Source organism: Chenopodium quinoa, unplaced genomic scaffold, assembly GCF_001683475.1.
Source record: "Chenopodium quinoa cultivar QQ74 unplaced genomic scaffold, ASM168347v1, whole genome shotgun sequence".
Lineage (NCBI taxonomy): Eukaryota > Viridiplantae > Streptophyta > Magnoliopsida > Caryophyllales > Amaranthaceae > Chenopodium > Chenopodium quinoa.
In genome coordinates, this window is record NW_018744239.1 from 9,658,157 (window position 1) to 9,677,128 (window position 18,972).

At 35.7% G+C, this 18,972-nt stretch overlaps 1 protein-coding gene across 1 annotated transcript in view; it reads right to left on the bottom strand.

The window, feature by feature from the left end:
* Window positions 1-1,014: 1,014 nt before the first annotated feature.
* LOC110694474 (U3 small nucleolar RNA-associated protein 21 homolog) overlaps window positions 1,015-18,972 on the bottom strand; it is a 31,871-nt gene continuing 13,913 nt past the window's right edge. The window contains exons 8-18 of the mRNA XM_021871650.1: window positions 16,792-16,864; window positions 15,623-15,688; window positions 13,377-13,419; window positions 12,397-12,536; window positions 7,153-7,365; window positions 5,179-5,263; window positions 4,775-5,069; window positions 3,297-3,555; window positions 2,941-3,160; window positions 2,147-2,364; window positions 1,015-1,465 (exon numbers count right to left, since the gene is read on the bottom strand). Coding sequence (XP_021727342.1) covers window positions 1,316-1,465; window positions 2,147-2,364; window positions 2,941-3,160; window positions 3,297-3,555; window positions 4,775-5,069; window positions 5,179-5,263; window positions 7,153-7,365; window positions 12,397-12,536; window positions 13,377-13,419; window positions 15,623-15,688; window positions 16,792-16,864 — 1,762 coding nt within the window. The 3' untranslated portion in view covers window positions 1,015-1,315. The remainder of the gene's footprint in view (window positions 1,466-2,146; window positions 2,365-2,940; window positions 3,161-3,296; window positions 3,556-4,774; window positions 5,070-5,178; window positions 5,264-7,152; window positions 7,366-12,396; window positions 12,537-13,376; window positions 13,420-15,622; window positions 15,689-16,791; window positions 16,865-18,972) is intronic.

Here is an 18,972-nt window from a genome sequence, read left to right on the forward strand (position 1 = left end):
GAGGAGATGAAAAGTCAATTGTCATCAATATTGAGTATAAAAGAAGTTTCTAAAACTTTTGTAGATATGGAAGATGATGATGATGATGATTGTTTTGAAAGCTCAAAAAGTATGTGAGGATGTTAGAGAGCATATGAGCGAGGAAAAGAGAGTAGAGATGGATGTTGCCCAAGAGAGTTTGCATTTTGAACCTCCTTCCCAATTTGAATTTTGTTCCATTGAGCTTTTAGATGGAGTTTAAGAGAAACTAAGAATGCTATCTTCACTTAATGTTGAGGAAATGGTTTCCAGTTATGAAGAATTGGTCATTGCAATTTTTGAAGCGTGAAGAAGATGTGAAGACCGAGAATGAAGTTATAGACAATCTCCTGCTCTAACGCCGGTGGCTTGAGCAGCACCACTTGTCTTGGGTCACCGACGAGCAGCTTAAAATTATATATAGTTGTATGATCCTACCCTTAGTGTTTTGTTTCTAACTCTTAAAATTTATATTCGTACTGTTTTCTATTTCTAACTTTACACACCTTTTTCTCCTTTTCTCCCAAATTTTTATTCATTCTTTTTATCTTGATATGCTTTTTTTTTTCTTTTTTTTTTTGTACAGTTGTTTATGACAATATATATTTAAATCATTTTAAGATTAAGACTTTGTTGTTGCTGGAAGAGGGGGGGGGGGTTGGGGGTAAGGAGGTAGAAGGCACTTCAACTAAAATCGAATTAACTAAAGAGCTTCTAACATACTCCTTCCGTTTTTAAATACTTGTTTCATTTCTACATGTGCGAAGTTTTAGAAAAAATTGGAGAAAGTAATGAAATATGGAGGTATTGGGGTAGGTGAAAGAATAAAAATTGTATAAAGCAAAAGTAGTTGAGATAATTGGAAAGAGAATATGAAATTAATAAAATATGTTAAGTCCACTAGTTGAGAGAAGTGAATTAAATATTGTAAAAGTTTTCCAAATAAAGAAATGGAGTAAGTATTTAAAAACGGCCAGAAATGAAAAGTGGAGCAAGTATTTAAAAACGTTAAGAGTATTACAATAGCACAAAATTTGCATATTCAAAATTGCTAAAGCAAATTAGCTTTTACATACATCTAGTTGCCACTACAAAGCAGATTTCTCAGTCATATCTTACATAATACAAGAAGAGTTTCCGAGACAATGAGATTGCTATGAAATTGCCACCCTTCTATGGACATATTATGGCAGTTGACTTCCACCTAAATACAAGCCTTAAACCACAGAAGAACTAAATACTCTAATTCTGTTAGCCTCAAAATTGTAGACTGAAAAATGACCTGATTCTAGTAACCTCAAAACTGTGAATTGCCAAGGAATGCAACCATACATCGAGCATTCTGAAACAATTTATCTACTCGCTGCCACACTGCACACTGAGTTTCTAACAGCTTTTGTGCTTTCTCCTGTAGTTGTGACTGACATCTCACTGTTTCCCCATGAATCTGCAAATAAAATTTCATGAAAACTTTCAAACCAAATCTACATCAACAAGCCTTTTATCTCCCATCACTATAGATGACAAGAAAACTGAAACAAACATATTGAAGTGTTGCTACTATTTTAAGGTTTTCTATTGGATTTCCCTGTAAATCAAAAAATTTAGGTTCTTCCTTCAAAACAAACTAGAACATCAAACGATGTTGCCATAAATATATACTTTTCTCTCTTTTTTTCGTAAAAATGATTAAAATAAAAAATTGTGGGGTTGGGGGTGTTGGGGATGCTTTGGCTATATCCATCAGCAAAAATAGGTTTATTGTCATCAAAAATAAGTTAAGTTCTACATTAATTATCTGCGGACAACAAGATGATCATGGCTATTTGCTCCAAATTACGTCAATATATTGCTGAAACATGTGTGTGAGTGTGGGGGTGGGGGGGAATACTTTGGCTCTGTTCTCAGCCTATTTAAACAACTTTCAGCAAAATTAAGTTAAATCAACATAAACAGCTGAGGACAACAGCTGAAGTGATCATGGCCATTACTACACACTACGTCGTCAATATATTGCTGAGACATTAGAAGTGCTAGTTGCTAAGGATTCACATATACGGTCCTCATAAATAACAGTATAACACATAGGATGCAAGGATAAATAAAATTAGCCAAGACAGGAACAAACCTTTAGAAACAATCTCACAACTGCCTGCACAAACTCAAAGTTGTTTCTGCAAGATATTTCGTAAATGAAGTAATCCAAAAGCATGTCAAGTGAGAGCATTTCTGGTCTTTTACTGAGCCCTGAGGACTCATCATCATCATCTATAATTTGAATCATCCGAAGCTCCATGTCCAAAGAAGATGGAGACAGACCTTTAATATAATCGGTGAATGCTGAAACTGCAAGAATATCCTGATTAGACGTCAAAGTCTTCCAAGGATATTAATAATTTGATTCTACCCAAGCACACTCACATAGATATGTAACTAGATATCTAGATATACTCTGCATGTCATGAAAGACATTTAGCAAAATAGCTAGACGGCTCGAATGAATTTTTAGTTTCCTTGTTAGACCAGGAATAAAATTGCACAAGATCCCCTTTTTTACTTCGTATATTTTTATTTTCTGGGTAACTATCTTTTTTACTTCCCATCTCAGCTTTTTAGCCTAAGAGAGGGGTTGTTGTATACAGGCACGACAATCAACTTAGACCAAAAAAAGAAACAAAATGCCTGGAAGTGGCCATCAATGCATTAAAAACTTCACTTTTATTTGAAGCTGGATCCATGCATCATATGAAGGCGTTAACTGCTAAATCTTGGGTGAAAACAGTACTGTACAATTTCTTTGTATTTGGAAAGAGCAGTTATAGACGATAAAATATTTTAAGGGTGTACTTTGTTTCCTCTCTTCCTCGGAGGTATAAAAGCAACCTTTGTACTGCAATAGGCCAATTAAAAGTATAAACTTACAATTTTTGGATTCTACTGCAGACTGAAGCACTTGCAAAAATGGCGATGCTAGTATATTAGTCATATAATCAGAATTTTTCTCAGCATCTCCATCCTTTAACTCTTCATTTGTCTCCTCACTAGGCTTAAACATTATGTCTCCTGAAAGAGATGGAACTGAAGGTAAAAAGAATGGTGCTTTTTCAGGCTTCTTAGGAGGTTCAATGGGCTTATTTCGAACCTGGAAATCGCAAATGATTTACATTAGCACAAGATACTAAGTAATCATATAATAAGCATCATGACAAATCAACATCTCTTTTAAGTATTTCCAGAATTATTTATTAGTAGTGTTAATCAGAAGGGAGAAAACGAACCTTTATAATGTCCAGATTGATCAGGCTTTGCCACTGGGTCTTAGGCAAGAGCGAAAGTGTAATCAAATCAGGAATTTTCTGATCGAATTGTATTATGCCAGTCTCTTTAACATGTAAATAGTCTGTATCTCTTTTCTCAAAATCAGTCACTTTATTTCCCTCAGCTGCACTAACAGATGGCAAATTGACGTGTCGAATGTCATTCCCACTAGCATAAGAATCAATACTAGATGAACCTGTGAACATTGCCTGATTCACCCTGTAACACACATAGAAAAATGTCACCAAAACAAATGATTGGCCATGACCTGCAATTGTTAATGCAAACTGTACAATAACATCCCCTGCTTTCCACAATGTTCTTAGTAGACCTTGCATTCCCATAGACCTTTTTTCGCAAATGCTTTTGTTAGAGCAAAGCTGGACAGTGTATGTAGAAAGAAAGTAGGAAGATTTCTTATATTATTTTGATATGTACAAGAGTACTTTATATAGGGGTGAGGGATGCCTTCTACATTATTGTGATGCAATGAAGAGTCACAACTTTTGGCATTTCAACTACTCCTAATAACTCAAGCACATTCAAGTTAATTCACTGATTGCTTCACTGACTGCTGAACAGTAAAAGTCTCATTTACTAACAGTTTTTAAGAAGCTTTTAGACTGAATTTGGCTTTTAGCTTTTAACTTTGTCAAACAACCAAAATAAATGATTTGTAAATGGCTTTTCAATTGGTTGAGAAAAAAATGGTAGCGCACACTGGAGCAGCACATTGGTCATACTACCTCCGCACTGTCAACGCACATGGACGCAGTAATCAGCTAACGGAGGTCTTTTGTCGCCAGAAATTCACACTCCAGCTATTTTCGACAATTCTCATAGAATTTTTTAGTGTTTAATTTCAATCAAATTAAACTCTGAGTTTTACATCTAAAATATCAAAGTGGGGAAAAAATTAGGGCTAATTTTTGACTGAAAATGTTCGAATTCAAGATGCAAGACAATGATCTCATTATTTCTGGTTGGTGTGCGGTGGGTGGGATGGTGGGTTTTGGGATTTCTACTGGGGTTTCGATTGAGTAAGAAGTGGGTTTTGGGATCTCGGTGGAGGTGTGGTGGGTGTAATTGGGGTTTCAAGTTGTTTCGGTGGTTAGGGTGGGGTACAAGTGGGCAACTAGAGGGTGGTGGGGTGGATGGGGGTGGTGATATGGTGGATTAGTAATCATCCCCGCTCTTTTTTCCACCTAGTAATCACACTCTATAATTTACTAATCAAGCCTTAATATCGGAGATTGTATTACTATTAACAGCTAAGCCGATAGCTATATTTTACTGAAGATCTTTAAAAGTTATTTCTAAGTCAATATCACAAGCTGATCAAACAGGCCAAGTAAACCAGTAAACAGTATAGCAAGGCCATAATTCTTCACAGTTAGTTTCATACGTGGATATATAAAAGGAAGCCATCTCCTCTTACCACAGGTAGACTCCATTTTGATCAACATGAGTAGTTGCTAGAACATCCATATTGGGTGACAAAGACAGTGCCGTGATAGCCACATCAACCCGAACTGCGTCTATTTGTCTAGCTAGAATAACATCCCAAATTCTAAGTGTTCCATCCATGCTAGACGATAAAAGCCATTTCCCATCCTCACTAAAGCACAAATCAGTAACACGGTCATTATGGCCTTCAAATTTCCGGACCATCCTTAGAGCCACAACATCATATATACGGATCACTAGATCATCAGCAACAGTAGCTAACAACCCTGAAAGAATTGGAATGCTGCAATCAAATTCAATGGAATACACGTAGAGGAATGAAAGACAAAAATAACAGTTAGTATAATTATCTAAAAGAAACAAATGTACACTTACCGTTGGGTCTATGATACACTATCTTCACCACGGGACATCCCACTTCCCATCTGGAGTTCAGCTCACGTCCCCTGAAATTCCATACCTGCAACACAATCCTTTAAGAAAATTTAAGCAGAACCCAAATCATCACAGTAGGAAGCAAGAAAATAGCATACGTATCATTTATGAAGAAAATCTTTCCGCATATCAATAGCCAACACAAATATGAAAAATGATGTGAAGTATGACAAATATGATCGAGGGGAACCTTTGAGGCAAATAGCTCTGTTTCAAGGATGCCTAACATTATACCATTGAATGATCATATTTTTAACACAAATTATACCATTGAATGATCATATTGTTAACACCTTTACATCTTTAAGCCATTTAATTATTAGGATTCCTTGTATGTTCCTCTTGTTTTCTCCATTATAGTAAAAAAAAGCTCTCAAATCCCCCGCTAAAGGAGTAGGTCTAGTTGACCGAACCACATAAATCTTGGTGTTCTTTGTTTATCTTCTTCACTGTTTTCTTGTTCTTATTAGTTCGTTCACTATTGTTCCACATCAATCAAAACATACGCCACCTATCTCTCGAAATTAATCATCATTCTTTTTCCCAATTGCCACATTAATTACCTTGTCTTTTTTCTTTCTTAATTTTTTTTTTTGTTTTGAAAAGTGAGATTATTTAATGTAAAATTTAGAATCACTATTATATATTTGTCTTATGGCAATCCTGTAGAAGGAGCACATTAAAAAGATGGAGGTTACGGAAATGCGCATGTTAAGGTGGATGTGCGGGAACACTCTAAGAGATAGGACTAAAAATGAGGTTATTTGCAAGAAAGTAGGTGTGGCAGGCATTGCAGACAAAATAAGGGAAAATCGCCTGCATTGGTTCGGGCATGTAAGACGGAGACCCGAGGGTACACCGGTTCGAAGAGTGGAAGAGTGGGACAGTGGAAGGGTTAAACGGGAGAAGGGAGACTGAAAATGACTTGGTTGGAAGGAGTTAGGAAGGATATGAAGTATATGGATTTGCATGAGGATGAAGCATTGGATCGTAAGGGATAGAGGAGAAAGATTTTTATGGATGACCACACGGAATAATCAAATTTGGTTCATGTAGCCGACCCCACTTATGGGATTAAGGCTTTAATTGATTGATATTATATATTTATCTCTCTCATAAAGATTCTATTTCCTTATTTACTTCCCGATTCTAAATAAGAAGAAATAGGATTGAAGAGAGCATAACTTTGGTCATATCCGGGATTAAATTATAATCAATAAATTTTGGCCATATATCGTTTTAATAGATCCATACGTCATGTAACCAGTACAGCCAGGAAAAAGGATACCTTAAGCCGAACATAGATTTATATTCTTATTCTCCATAGATTAAGCCCCATACATCACATGGGGTTTAAAGGCTAGCCATTCATAAACATGATGATCATATCACTTCTAAAGGCATCAAATTTCACTTCTAGACCATTGCCTATCACGGCCATTTTTTTGCAATTGAATCATTCAGTCTCCCTGACCCCTCTATAACAATTGTATCCAGATTCTGAATTCAATACGATTTTTTTTTATTTTATTTAATTTTTTTTAACTTAGATAGATAAGAAGATGATGTTAACTTTAATTACAAGGCCAGAACATGGGTGAACGCCTAGTATTGGAAGCTTAGAAACAGTTAAGATAACAAAACCAGTGCACAATATAAGGAATAAATCAGGCATAGAAATATGAGTTCTTAGAAAAACTCTACCAAAGAAATATGGTTGCTAATATCATGCATAGCCAACCACTATGAAAAGTTCTTCAGTTTTTTAAAAAGGAAAATTTTACAAACAAGGAATGACCAAAATTTATCAAATAGGACCAACCTTATCAGTTTCAGGTAAAGGTACTTTTTCGGCATAATCTGGTGCCTATTGGAAGTTATATAAAAAAACTACAATTGAAGAAGTATATATACCTTTATATCACCATGATATCCTGCACTTATCATCAATGTATTTGTTGAATCACAGGCTACTCCAACAACTTCTCCATAATGGCCACAGCTCCTTCTTTCAGACTTATCCAAGTAACTACCTCGGCTCAGCCCAGATTGGAGATTAAATCGCTCAATCCAACCACCTGCTGTCCCAAGAACAGCAAAGTTTCCACATGCACTGATAGTGCAAGCCTGAAGATTATTTTTAAAATGTCACCGGATACTTCCAAAGAACAAGCGAGATGCAAAGGATGGAAGACAAAGTGCTAGTTGAAAATTAGAAATATTTTAAGAAAAATGAAGAAAGCGTACATAGTTTATCCAAGAACACTAACAGTAATTCAGCACAGCTCATAAAATACCATAACACCAGCATTTTCATAGCAAAATCCATTCACAAAGCCTAGGGGTGAAACAAATTCGGGTTAAAACCAAACCGAACCGAAAACCGAACCGAATAAGAAATATGGTTCGGTTTTTTTTCCTAAAGTGGTTCGATTTGGTTTTTAAAAAAAAAAAAAAAAATCGGTTTTCGGTTCGAGAAAATTAAAAACCGAAAACCGAAATTTTGGGCCAAATTTACCCTAAGTATATAAAGCCAAAAAAAAAAAACCCTAATCTATTTTTGCGTTTTCCTCTCAGCCTCTCAGGCACTTCTCACTTTCTCAGACTCGTTCTCAACTTCTCACCCCTACTCAGTCTCACACTCTCACTCTCCTCTTGCTCGTTGACCACCGCCGTCCAGTCGACCACCGTTCACCGTCCAGCATCCACCGTCCAGTCGTCCACCGTCCAAACTCCAAAGGTAATTTTTAATATTTGCGATTATGCATTTATTTGGTTCAAATCTGAAAAAACGAAAGTTAATTTCTTAAGGTTTAAGGTTTTAATTATGAGTAGTGTTAATTACGAAAATGATTATTAAAGATGAGTTTGAATCATGATAAAATTAGAAATTACATGTACAATTTAGTTAAACATTCAGATCTGTTCCTTCCCTTGAATTCTCTAGTATCTTTGGGTGAATATACACTCGATTGTTGATTGTGCTTCTTTCCTTTCGTTTTAACTTATGTTTTTTTTGCCTAATCATATTATTGAAGAAGAATATACACTCGATCTGTTGTTTTACTTTGATATGTTGTGAATTGTGATGTTGTTGTTCTGCTGCTGACTGCTGTGTTGGTGTGGATAAGTGTCTTGGTCAGAAAATCAGAACAATTTGTTGTTCTGCTGCTGTGTTGTTGTGATTTAGTCTCTGGGTTTAATGTATTGATATTGTTCTGCTTCTTTGCATGCTGCTGTGTTGGTGTCAAGTATAATGGATTGATTTAGTTTATGGGTTTAAGTTGTATATAGGTTGTTCTGATTTTCTAATGTATATGCATTCTGCATGAGACTGATTTTCTAATGCATTATGCATTCTGCTCTATTAATTTGGTTTTTTTTTATGTCCTAGGCCAATGGCAACCAATGTGGTTGGTGTTCTTGACCAGCCTCAATCCAAACATGAGACTGACCAAGTCTCATAAAATCAGAATAAAGAACAGGGAGCAAAAAGGAAGAGGATGAAAGAGCGCTCTGAAGTTTGGGAGCACTTTATTAAAGAAGAGTTGGCTTCTGGAAGGCACACAACTTGCAAGTATTGTGGGATGAGCTACAAGTGTGGGGCAAAGAAAAACGGCACAAGTGTGTTATGGGCTCATATTTCGCGATGTCGTAAGTATCCCTTTAACACCCCTAAAGATTCAAAACAAAGTTTGCTTTCATTCAAAAGTGCTAAAGTACCAAGTGGTGGTACTAGTGGGTTGACATACCACAAATTTGATGCTGGTAGTATTAGAAAAGCTTTGTCATTTATGGTGATTGTTGATGAACTTCCATTTAAGTTTGTAGAAGGTATAGGTTTTAGACACTTTTGTGGTGTAATGGAACCTAGATTTAATGTTTCTTCTCGAATTACAGTACCCAAAGATTGTTTTCAAACATATTTAACCGAAATACGAAAGTTGAAAAATGTGTTAAGGAGGTGTAATTCAAGAGTTTCTTTAACCATTTATACATGGACCTCTATACAACAAATCAATTACATGTGCTTGACTGTCCACTTTATTGATAATGATTGGAAATTACACAAAAAAATTCTGAATTTTTGTCCTATTTCTAGTCATAAGGGTGATGATATTGGCAAAGAAATTGAAAAGTGTTTGCTTGATTGGGGGCTTGAAAATGTCATGTGCATAACTGTTGACAATGCTAGCTCAAATGATACTGCAATTGGGTATATGAGAAGGAAAATAAATGGATGGAAAACTCAAATGATACTGCAATTGGGTATATGAGAAGAAAAATAAATGGATGGAAAACTGGGGTTCTTAAGGGTCGTTTCATTCACATGCGTTGTGTTGCACACATTGTCAATTTGGTTGTTTCTGATGGTTTGAAAACTGTTAATGAGTCGGTTCAACGTGTTAGGCATGCTGTTAGGTTTATCAAACAATCTCCTGCTAGGTTACAAAGGTTTAAAAAATGTGTCTTAGATGAAAAAATCAACACAAAAAAGGGATTGTGCCTTGATGTGCCTACTAGGTGGAACTCCACCTAATTGATGTTGAATGCTGCTATTGAACTTGAGGATGCTTTTGAGAGGTATTCTGAGGAAGACCCCCACTATGTAGTTGATTTGAATGAGAGGGATGGTAAGGGTAGCCCTGATTCTCATGATTGGAATAATGTGAGAAGATTTTCTGAATTTCTACAAGCCTTTTATGATATGACCTTGCATGTCTCTGGCTCTTTATATGTCACATCGAATTTGTTTTTTCATGAATTGGTGAGTGTTGTACTTTTGAAAGATTTGGTTTCAAGTGATGATCCGGATATGTGTCTTATGGCTTGTAGAATGAAAGAAAAATATGAAAAGTATTGGGGTGATCCAGAAAAAATAAACCTCTTGATTTTTATTGTCGTTGTCCTTGATCCTCGTTATAAGCTTGATTATGTTCAGTGGATGATAACTGAAATTTATGATCCTATTGTTGCATCAAAGTTGGTTGATAATGTGAAGGTAACTTTGAATGCTTTGTATGAGGAGTATCGTGTTTCTTCATCTAATGATGTGAATAGGGAGGAAGTGTCTTCAAGTAAGGATGACAAAACTCCAGTCTCCCAAACATAAGAAGATTGAAGTCTTAAAGAGTAAGTATAAGAAACACAAGTGAGAGAAAGATGGAGATGCAAAAATAGAGTTGGACAAATATTTGGAGGATACGGCGGATGATATAGATGAATTTGATATTTTGAGCTGGTGGAAGTTCAATTGTTCGAGGTTTCCTACTGTGGGGAGAATTGCCCATGATGTTCTAGCTGTCCCTATTTCGACAGTAGCTTCTGAGAGTGCATTCAGCACTAGTGGCAGAGTTCTAGATCAGTTTAGGAGCTCATTAACTCCCCGAGTTGTAGAAGGTCTTGTTTGTGCTCAAAATTGGTTACGTGCTTCACCATTTCCAAGTACTGAAGAATGTTTAGAGGAAGTTGAGCTTCTTGAAGAAGGTAATATATAAGAACATCTAATCAAAATTTACATATTTTCATAATTTCATTTATGTATGTATATATTAACTTGGTTATTTTTGTTATGAATTATGATAGACTTGAAGAATATGGCAATTGGTGAAGCTGGTATTGATGAAGTGCAAATAATAGACTGATGTGGCTCTTTGCTCATTGCTGATTTGCTGTTGCTAATTGCTACTGCCTTCCTCTATGCTGCTGCTGCTGCCTGCTGACTTGCCTCTGTACGACCTGCTTCTGCTACTGCTGCTCCCTGCTGTTAATCTGTTATGCTACTGCTGTTTGAACTTTAAAGTTGTAATGTTGAACACTTTTTTTTTTTTTTTGGATGAAGTGTTGAATTCTTAGAACTTTGAATTAGAACTTACCAAGTTTCAAAACTTTTAATGTTGTATTGTTGTGAATGTTTTGATGTTGACATGCTAATGGGCCTACTGCCTTGCTCTATTTATGTTAATGTTCTTGTTGCTATTAATCTATTATGCTACAGCTTGTTACAGTTGCTCTTTGCTGTTTAAGCCCACAAAAATGGCAGATTAAAGCCCAAATAAACAAGGCCCAAAAAAAATTCGGTTTGGTTCTGTTTTTTGTTTTGAAACCGAAATTTATATGGTTTGGTTTGGTTCGGTTTCTAAAGTAAAGTGCTGTGGTTTGGTTTCTAAAATCTCGAAACCGAATTAGAGTGGTTTGGTTTCGGTTTGGGCCATAAACCAAACCGAAAACCGAACTTTCACCCCTAACAAAGCCTACACAGGTGTATGATATGCTAAAATTAACTCTTCTCAGTTTTCTGTAATACCCTTGTCTCCATCAGGAACAACAGAAGACTTTCAAGCATCACTTGGAAATACAACAAATGAAAGAAACAACATCCACAAATTTTTCAATTATGACTGAAACAAGCCCCCCCACCCCCCACCCCCCCAAACAACAATTACTTACTCATTAACTTTTGTCAAACTTTCCATGTAAACTGAAGAAGGTCAATGACACCCAAAAGTGGGTCGCAAGCTTTAAAACAAACTAAATTAATAAATAAATAAATACTACTATAAAAAGTGCATCACTTGCATTTACACAAATTTTTAGGAGAGTTGATTTGCTCTAATATTATATTATGCAAGTGGGCAAATGAATGATTAATTAATTTCATTGAAAGTATAATAGGGACCATAAAAGAGATAGTATGTGAGAGAGAGCAGATTTTTTTTTTTTTTTTATTTAAGGACATTGAAAGAAAGAAAAATAATAAAATATTTTCAGTGGGGTTTAGGGAAGACAGAGAAATAATAAAATATGGTATAAAGTTACCAAATATATAAGTGAATAAAAAAATAATAATAAAAGTTAAAATAAAATTAAAAATCCCAAAAACCCAAAAAAGTAGCAAGTGATGCATCTTACAAAAAAACACAGAGAGAGTATAAACTCAATAGTGATATGGTCCAAGATTCAACATCACTGGATTTATTTACCCTCTTGTTATGCAATCCACTTTTCAATATGTGATTGTGATTGTGTGTGTGTGTGTGCGCGCGAGTGTGCGTGCGTGCGTGTGTGTGTGTGTGTGTGCTTGTGTGTGTGTGTGTGTGTGTGTGTGTGAGAGAGAGAGAGAGAGAGAGAGAGATGAGGGGAGCACAATCTCATTACCTTGACTGGAGTACGATTTTCTTCAGAAGGATTCAGTATGTGCTCTCCAAGCACAAAATTCTGCAGTCTCCACACATATGCCTCAGATGTGTCCACATGACAAGTAACCACATTGCACCAATCACGCTCCCTAATTTCAGCTGAACAGTGGTTTTAGCAATATGAATAACAATGTGAACATAGCAGTAATACAAACAAGCCAGTGTGGACACCACGATTATAAAGGCATGGGGAGTTCAGAATCTTCAGATACACCAGTAGATAGACAAAAGATATAAAACACTATGACAATTAACAAATATCAAATCTCATATACTCAAACATACTCTTTGATCCAAATACAAAAAAGTAACCAGTTACGTAAAGTAATGATTTTAAAACTACCTGTTACAAATTATTGACAATCACACAATAGTTGCGCCAATAAGTTATTGTCTAAAAATGAACAAATTAATCATATTTTGCCAAATTAATATATACTGTATTAGTCATTTGTCAAAAAAGGATTCATCCACAGGCAATTCCTTGTACCCAGCATTTTATAGACTCAAACCAGTTCCTTGTACCCAGTAATTATTACGACTCAAACCAAGCAAAATTAGCAAACAAGTTTCTTAATCATTTAAAAGACAAGGGGCATGGAACAATGTATCTTATTAACACATTTGAGATTTGAAGAGCAGCAAGCTTCTAAATTAACAACTTTAATTAATAAATAACAGAAAGCAAGATCTATATAGTTCCTCGAATTTTATTAGTTGCAACTTAGATTATTCATACACTAGCTTTAAGCCTTTAATCATATTTTACTAACATCAGAAACCTGTAGCCCGATGAGGGCAGAAAGTAATAAGGGGCCAATTAGTGAAAAAATATCAGAAAATAGAATCAATCCCATCTTCACTAATCTGTATAGTAAGTTGGACATGAAAAGAGATGCATGTATTGATTTTGTATGAGAGAGAGAGAGAGCAACTTACCACAATCAAATGCAACAACAGGCTTCAGCTTTATATCCTCCTCCTACCAAGACAGTACAAAGAAAAATGAAGCGACAAGGTGAACGCAATATACATTATATATCAGATGCAAGCAGATAATCAAGATCAATAATTAAAGCAAAAATAAAATCTTTAAATTTGAAGGAAATGAACTTTGGATGTCGAACTTGGGTGTGGATCCGAGGGTCAGACATTCTAGAATTGAGGATTCGGAACACGATTAGTAGACTTCCAAATTTACTGGAGTATTTAAAACTTGCATTACACAAAAGCTACTATAGAACATAAAAAACACACAAACAATTAAAGAGAGAAAAAGGAGGATTTTTTTTATCAAAAGAAATGTGTTCCAAGATGAATACAAGCACATCTCTCTCTCTCTCTCTCTCTCTCTCTCTCTCTCTCTCTCTCTCTCCCTCCCTCCTTCTCTTTCTCTCTCTCTCTCTCTCTCTCTTCTCTCTCTCTCTCTCTCTCTCTCTCCCTCTCTCTCTCTCTCTCTCTCTCCCTCTCTCTCTCTCTCTCTCCCACAAAATTTCAGATTTCAAGGTTTTCAAAACCAATGACAGATTCTCAGACCTTCCTCTTGATTTGTTGCAAGTTAGTTTTCCTCATGCCGGGTCTAACCCATATCCTGCGTCGGCACCTGAACTAGATTGGGTAATTTAAATGCATACATGAACATTGGACAAACATGGTAAACTCTTCCATTACAAACTTTTCCAATGTAGTATTCACTTAAACAAACGTAATATCAACAAGGAGTGGAATAAATTATTCACACATCAACCAATCAAAATTAGATGGGCAGACTTGTAAAAGGGGCAGCCCTTGCAGATATGACCTGCTAATTTCTACAAGATGTACAACTGCAGAGAGGGGCAGGAGATTACATGTTATGTTAAATAAGTGTTAAAATCCACCCTATTTTGCATTGTATTTAGAGTCATGCACTCACGCATGTTAAGCACTTCTTTCTTGTTGATCCTAGAACAAGACAAAATTCATATCTTCTTGAAGTATGATAGGTATGCAACAAGATAACATAGCAAACACCTATCAGTCTCTTTGCAAGGGTATTAAGTATTGACAATGAAAAGCCTTCCCAGCTAGTTTGAAAATTCATTAGCACTATAGTCAGCAAGGAATTAATCTTTTGATCTGTCCCTAGTGTTATTTTAACACAAATTTGTAGTAATTGTTTATTTCAATCTATTCAAACTTGAGATTCTTGTAGAAGTTCAATTTGATACCCTGCTCATTTACTCACATTTGTGCCAACCAGGCACCCTCAAAATAACCATCCGAGGCTTGTTCTCTAGCTACAAAGAAACAATTACTGCCCACACATTCTAACCATCAAAATAAGGGATTGTGATAACAGGCTCATAGTGTTTAGCAAATGTAAATGTCCATAGCATCAAATCATATTATAAATTTATAACTACTTATTGGCCTCGGCGATGCCCCGAATTATAGGTGAATAAAAAAATATAAAAATAAATTTAAGATTAATGAGTGCTAGTTTTTATTCATTTCACTTTACATGATAAAATAACAACTTATTTAAATATTACTTTGTATAATTGCTTGATTGGTATTAAATCTAAAAAAGTAGCATCCAAGGAATCAACAACCATTAGTGTGTGATTAATGTCTTACAAATTAAATTGTAGATTATTGTGCAATTACTTAGGAGTTACATTCTATGGGAGAATTAAATACGAAGGTTACACATATGAAGAGCTTTAGGGTAATAAGTGATGACACATAAGGTGACACATAACGTTCATGTGGCGCCAAATCATATTGAAGGAACGTGACACATGGCGGTAGCATGTTTTCTTTTAGAGTTTTAATAATGTTACAGATCATCATGAAATGCCCAATTGCTACCAATTATCTTTCAAAAATCTACTTTTATATTTATTGTATTTGAGGGTCTCTCCCAGAAAGCCATTTTTGATGATCAAAGGCTATATACATCTTAAACTCCCTAAACATTGCCCTTGGCAAGATCTTCAATGGGTTGCTACAGTCACTGTTATTGTTGATTATTTTAATGTTCAAATATTCATCTTAGAAAACATTCTCCCATATTTCTTCCCCAGCCAACATTAAAAACAAGAAATTAAAAAGAAAAAACAAGCATATAGGAGTCAAGACAAGATTATGTAGACAATTCTGAAGAATTGAAACAAGCCAAAATAAATGAATAGCATTTATACCTTTATCCTGAGTTTCTTGGCTCTTTTAGCCACATGACGCTGTGAAAGCTCCCTACTTTGTTGATCCTGATCATAGCCAAAACGTTAATCCATAATATAGATGGTGACAACCACTAACTCTTTCAGAAAGACTTTTCAAAACATAAATATGCAGTCAATTACATAACACCCAATTACTCCTTCACATTACCAAATCAACATTTCAAAAATATAGCTATTAAGTTATATAAATTAAAAAAAAAAAATGTCACCAAGATGGGGATTATGAAGAAGGATATACAGACAGAAAAACAAAACAGAGAGTTCAAAACTAGGCCCCAACATACATATTTCCAGAAAAGCTCCTACAAATTATTATTGTTATACTTTATAAAAGAGAAGCACTACCCAACTTAATATGCTAGAAAACAGTCTTGATCAGACTTTACTAAACAGACATTGGAAAATCTATGATTGTTCATATCAATCTTATGTACAATACCAGAATCAAACTGGGAATAATTTATCAATCAATGATAGATGGGCTGCAATTTCAGTTAATACATCCAATTGAAATCTAATAAATTTGGAACATAAATCACCAACTTAATAGAAGAGATCTAACAGAGATGAAGTCCCAATCACTCAGTTCTACAAGGAAAGTTTTTAATGGGCTCACTACCAACTATTATATTTCACGTCTATGAATGGATAAAATCCACTCAATTGAAGCCAAGATGAATACATCTGCTGCATGTTTACCCTCAAAGCTACTGTCATAAGACCTAAGACAACAAAAGAAAAACCTAGCATCAACTTTACCCACAAAATGCCAACCAGAGCATCCACTCTGAGTTGCAAGAAAAACAATTTTAATAATTAGCAACTCCACCTATGAGTGCTCCTCTGTCACTTATTGTCTGTCTAAAGCATAATAAATTGGAAAAAAAAACAGCGTAAAGCTTTGTCATGTCCTTTTGAACCTACCAAGAACTCAGTACCCACGACTAACTGCTTGTTGTACACAGCGACAACTGATGAACTAACAGCTGTAAAGAATATTGCTAATCTACTTTAATGAAGATGATAGCACCATCCTTAGGATGGCATTATAATAAAATACGGAACTGCAGTCAAGTACAACCCTAGAGAATACATGACAGGCTTATAAAAATTAAGAAGCAATCAACCTGGACTACAGAAAAAAGCCTGAAAGCTCGGTCCTGGCCAGCAGATAAAATGTGCCTCCCATTTGCATAAAACCTGCAATAAGAGATATGTTTGAATTTGTAAAGCACAATAATACAATAGACTGGGCATACCAATAAATAAAAGTCATAAAAGTTTAAATTAGTCATAATGCCATATTTTACTTTTTTAAAAATTGGAAAATAAAATGAATATGACCATTGTGCTGACTCCAAAATCTACATCAACTGATCAACCCATAGGGTTTCACTAGATCTGGATCTCCAACACTTTAATGTAAGGGATATAGGCAACCCGGTCATCAATTTTCCATACACTCCCCACCCAACTTCTCAACGAAGTAGAACAGCTAAGCAGCGGTAGAGATATCTAGTAGCCACTGTCCTGTAGTAGTTGACTAATAGAGAATGGGTTGTAAGATACTGTAGCGTACAACATAGTAGAGATCAGTTAAAGAAATAAAGATGAACCACAATCAGGATTGGACTATAGGAGCAATAGGGCATTTTAAGTTAGGATATGGACAGAGATCAATTTATGGAATAATGATGAACCACAATAAGGGTTGGGCTATATGAGCAATAGGGGGTTTTCAGTTAGAATATGCGCAAGAAAGAGATTATAGGTTGTGGGATTAAAATTAAAATCATAGACCATCCATTAAAATTTAAAGGGAAATTCTCAATGGTAGCCTTCTACTATTGCGTAATTCCAATGGTATAGCCAATTTTTATTTCGATTTTCAATGGTAGCCCTATACTTTCAAAAATTCTCAACTGTAACCTAAATTATGTTTTCTGTTAAATTTCTGTTAAATCTAACCTTATTATAAACCAAGGTAAACTTTAAAAAAATAGTAATCTATAAAATATATATAAAATTAAAACTATCACTCCCCCACCATTAGCCCAGCCACCCTTTTCCCTCCTTCTGCAGTCACCCCTCTCCGTCACCCCTCCACTCCATCGCAACAACCTCTCCCGAAATCGGCCACCACCCACCCCAAAACCCACCACGAAATCTGCCACCACCCACCTCAAAATAAACCATGAAAAGTCCTCTCCTACCACCCACAAAACCCCCCAATCTACGAAAACCACCAGTCCACCACCAACCAAAACCCACCCACGAAACTGGCAACCCATGAAAAACAAACCCATCTTCTCATCGACCCATTTCCCAATAATCAAACCCACATCCAGCAAGCAAGACTTGACCCATGAGTCGCCCCTTTCAAGAACGACGATGGGGAAGGAGCCGGTAGGGTGTTGGTCGGCGGTGGGGGTAGGAGCCGGGTTGGGGTAGGGTTTTGGGGAGAGAGAGAGTCGGGTTGGGGGACAGGTCGTGGGGTTTGATTTGAATTGCCAATGTGAAGGTTGGTCGAAGGTGAACGAATGGAAGGGGGTGTCGGTCGATGGTGGCCAACGGTGGTGTTGATTGAAGGTGGCCAGCAGCGGTTGTCAATGGAGGTAAGGGGTTACAGTGCTTGTCAATGGGTTGTCGATGGAGGTTAGGGGTTGGGGTATTTTATTTTATTTTTTAAATAATTTTTCTTTTAATTATTCAATTTAAATAGTTGACCTTAATTAGATTTCACGGAAATGCAACTAGAAAAATCGTCATTAAGGTTATGATTGTAAAACAATGAAAGTAGAGGGCTACCATTGAGAATCGAATTAAAAAATGGCTATCATTGGAATTACGCAATTTGTAGAGGACTACCATTGAGAATTTCCTAAATTTAAATCCCTATTTCCTCTATAATAAATAAAAAGGCTTTTCTTCCCTGTCTCATTCTTGGTGAAAAATTTTTCCCCAACCTGTAAACCAAGTAGTTCCTAAACCCAATCTGATCTTTAAAAGAAAACGAAACACAACTTGAAATAAATAGCAACAACACATCCACATAAAAGTGGTCTAGTTGATTTTTTTTTTCAAATACAACAATGCAACGATAAAGTATGAGTGAAAGGGGGAAACTTTCCCTAATTTATGGTACATTTTGTACCCTTGCAAAGGAAGATATGTTTATATTTGATGTTAAAGGAGAAATAATTAGGTTTATAACCATATCATAAGTTCAAATGTGTGAACATCAAGTGAATAGAATACACCCTTAATAAGATAATATTTAAGAAACAATTAATTTTGCACATTTCTTT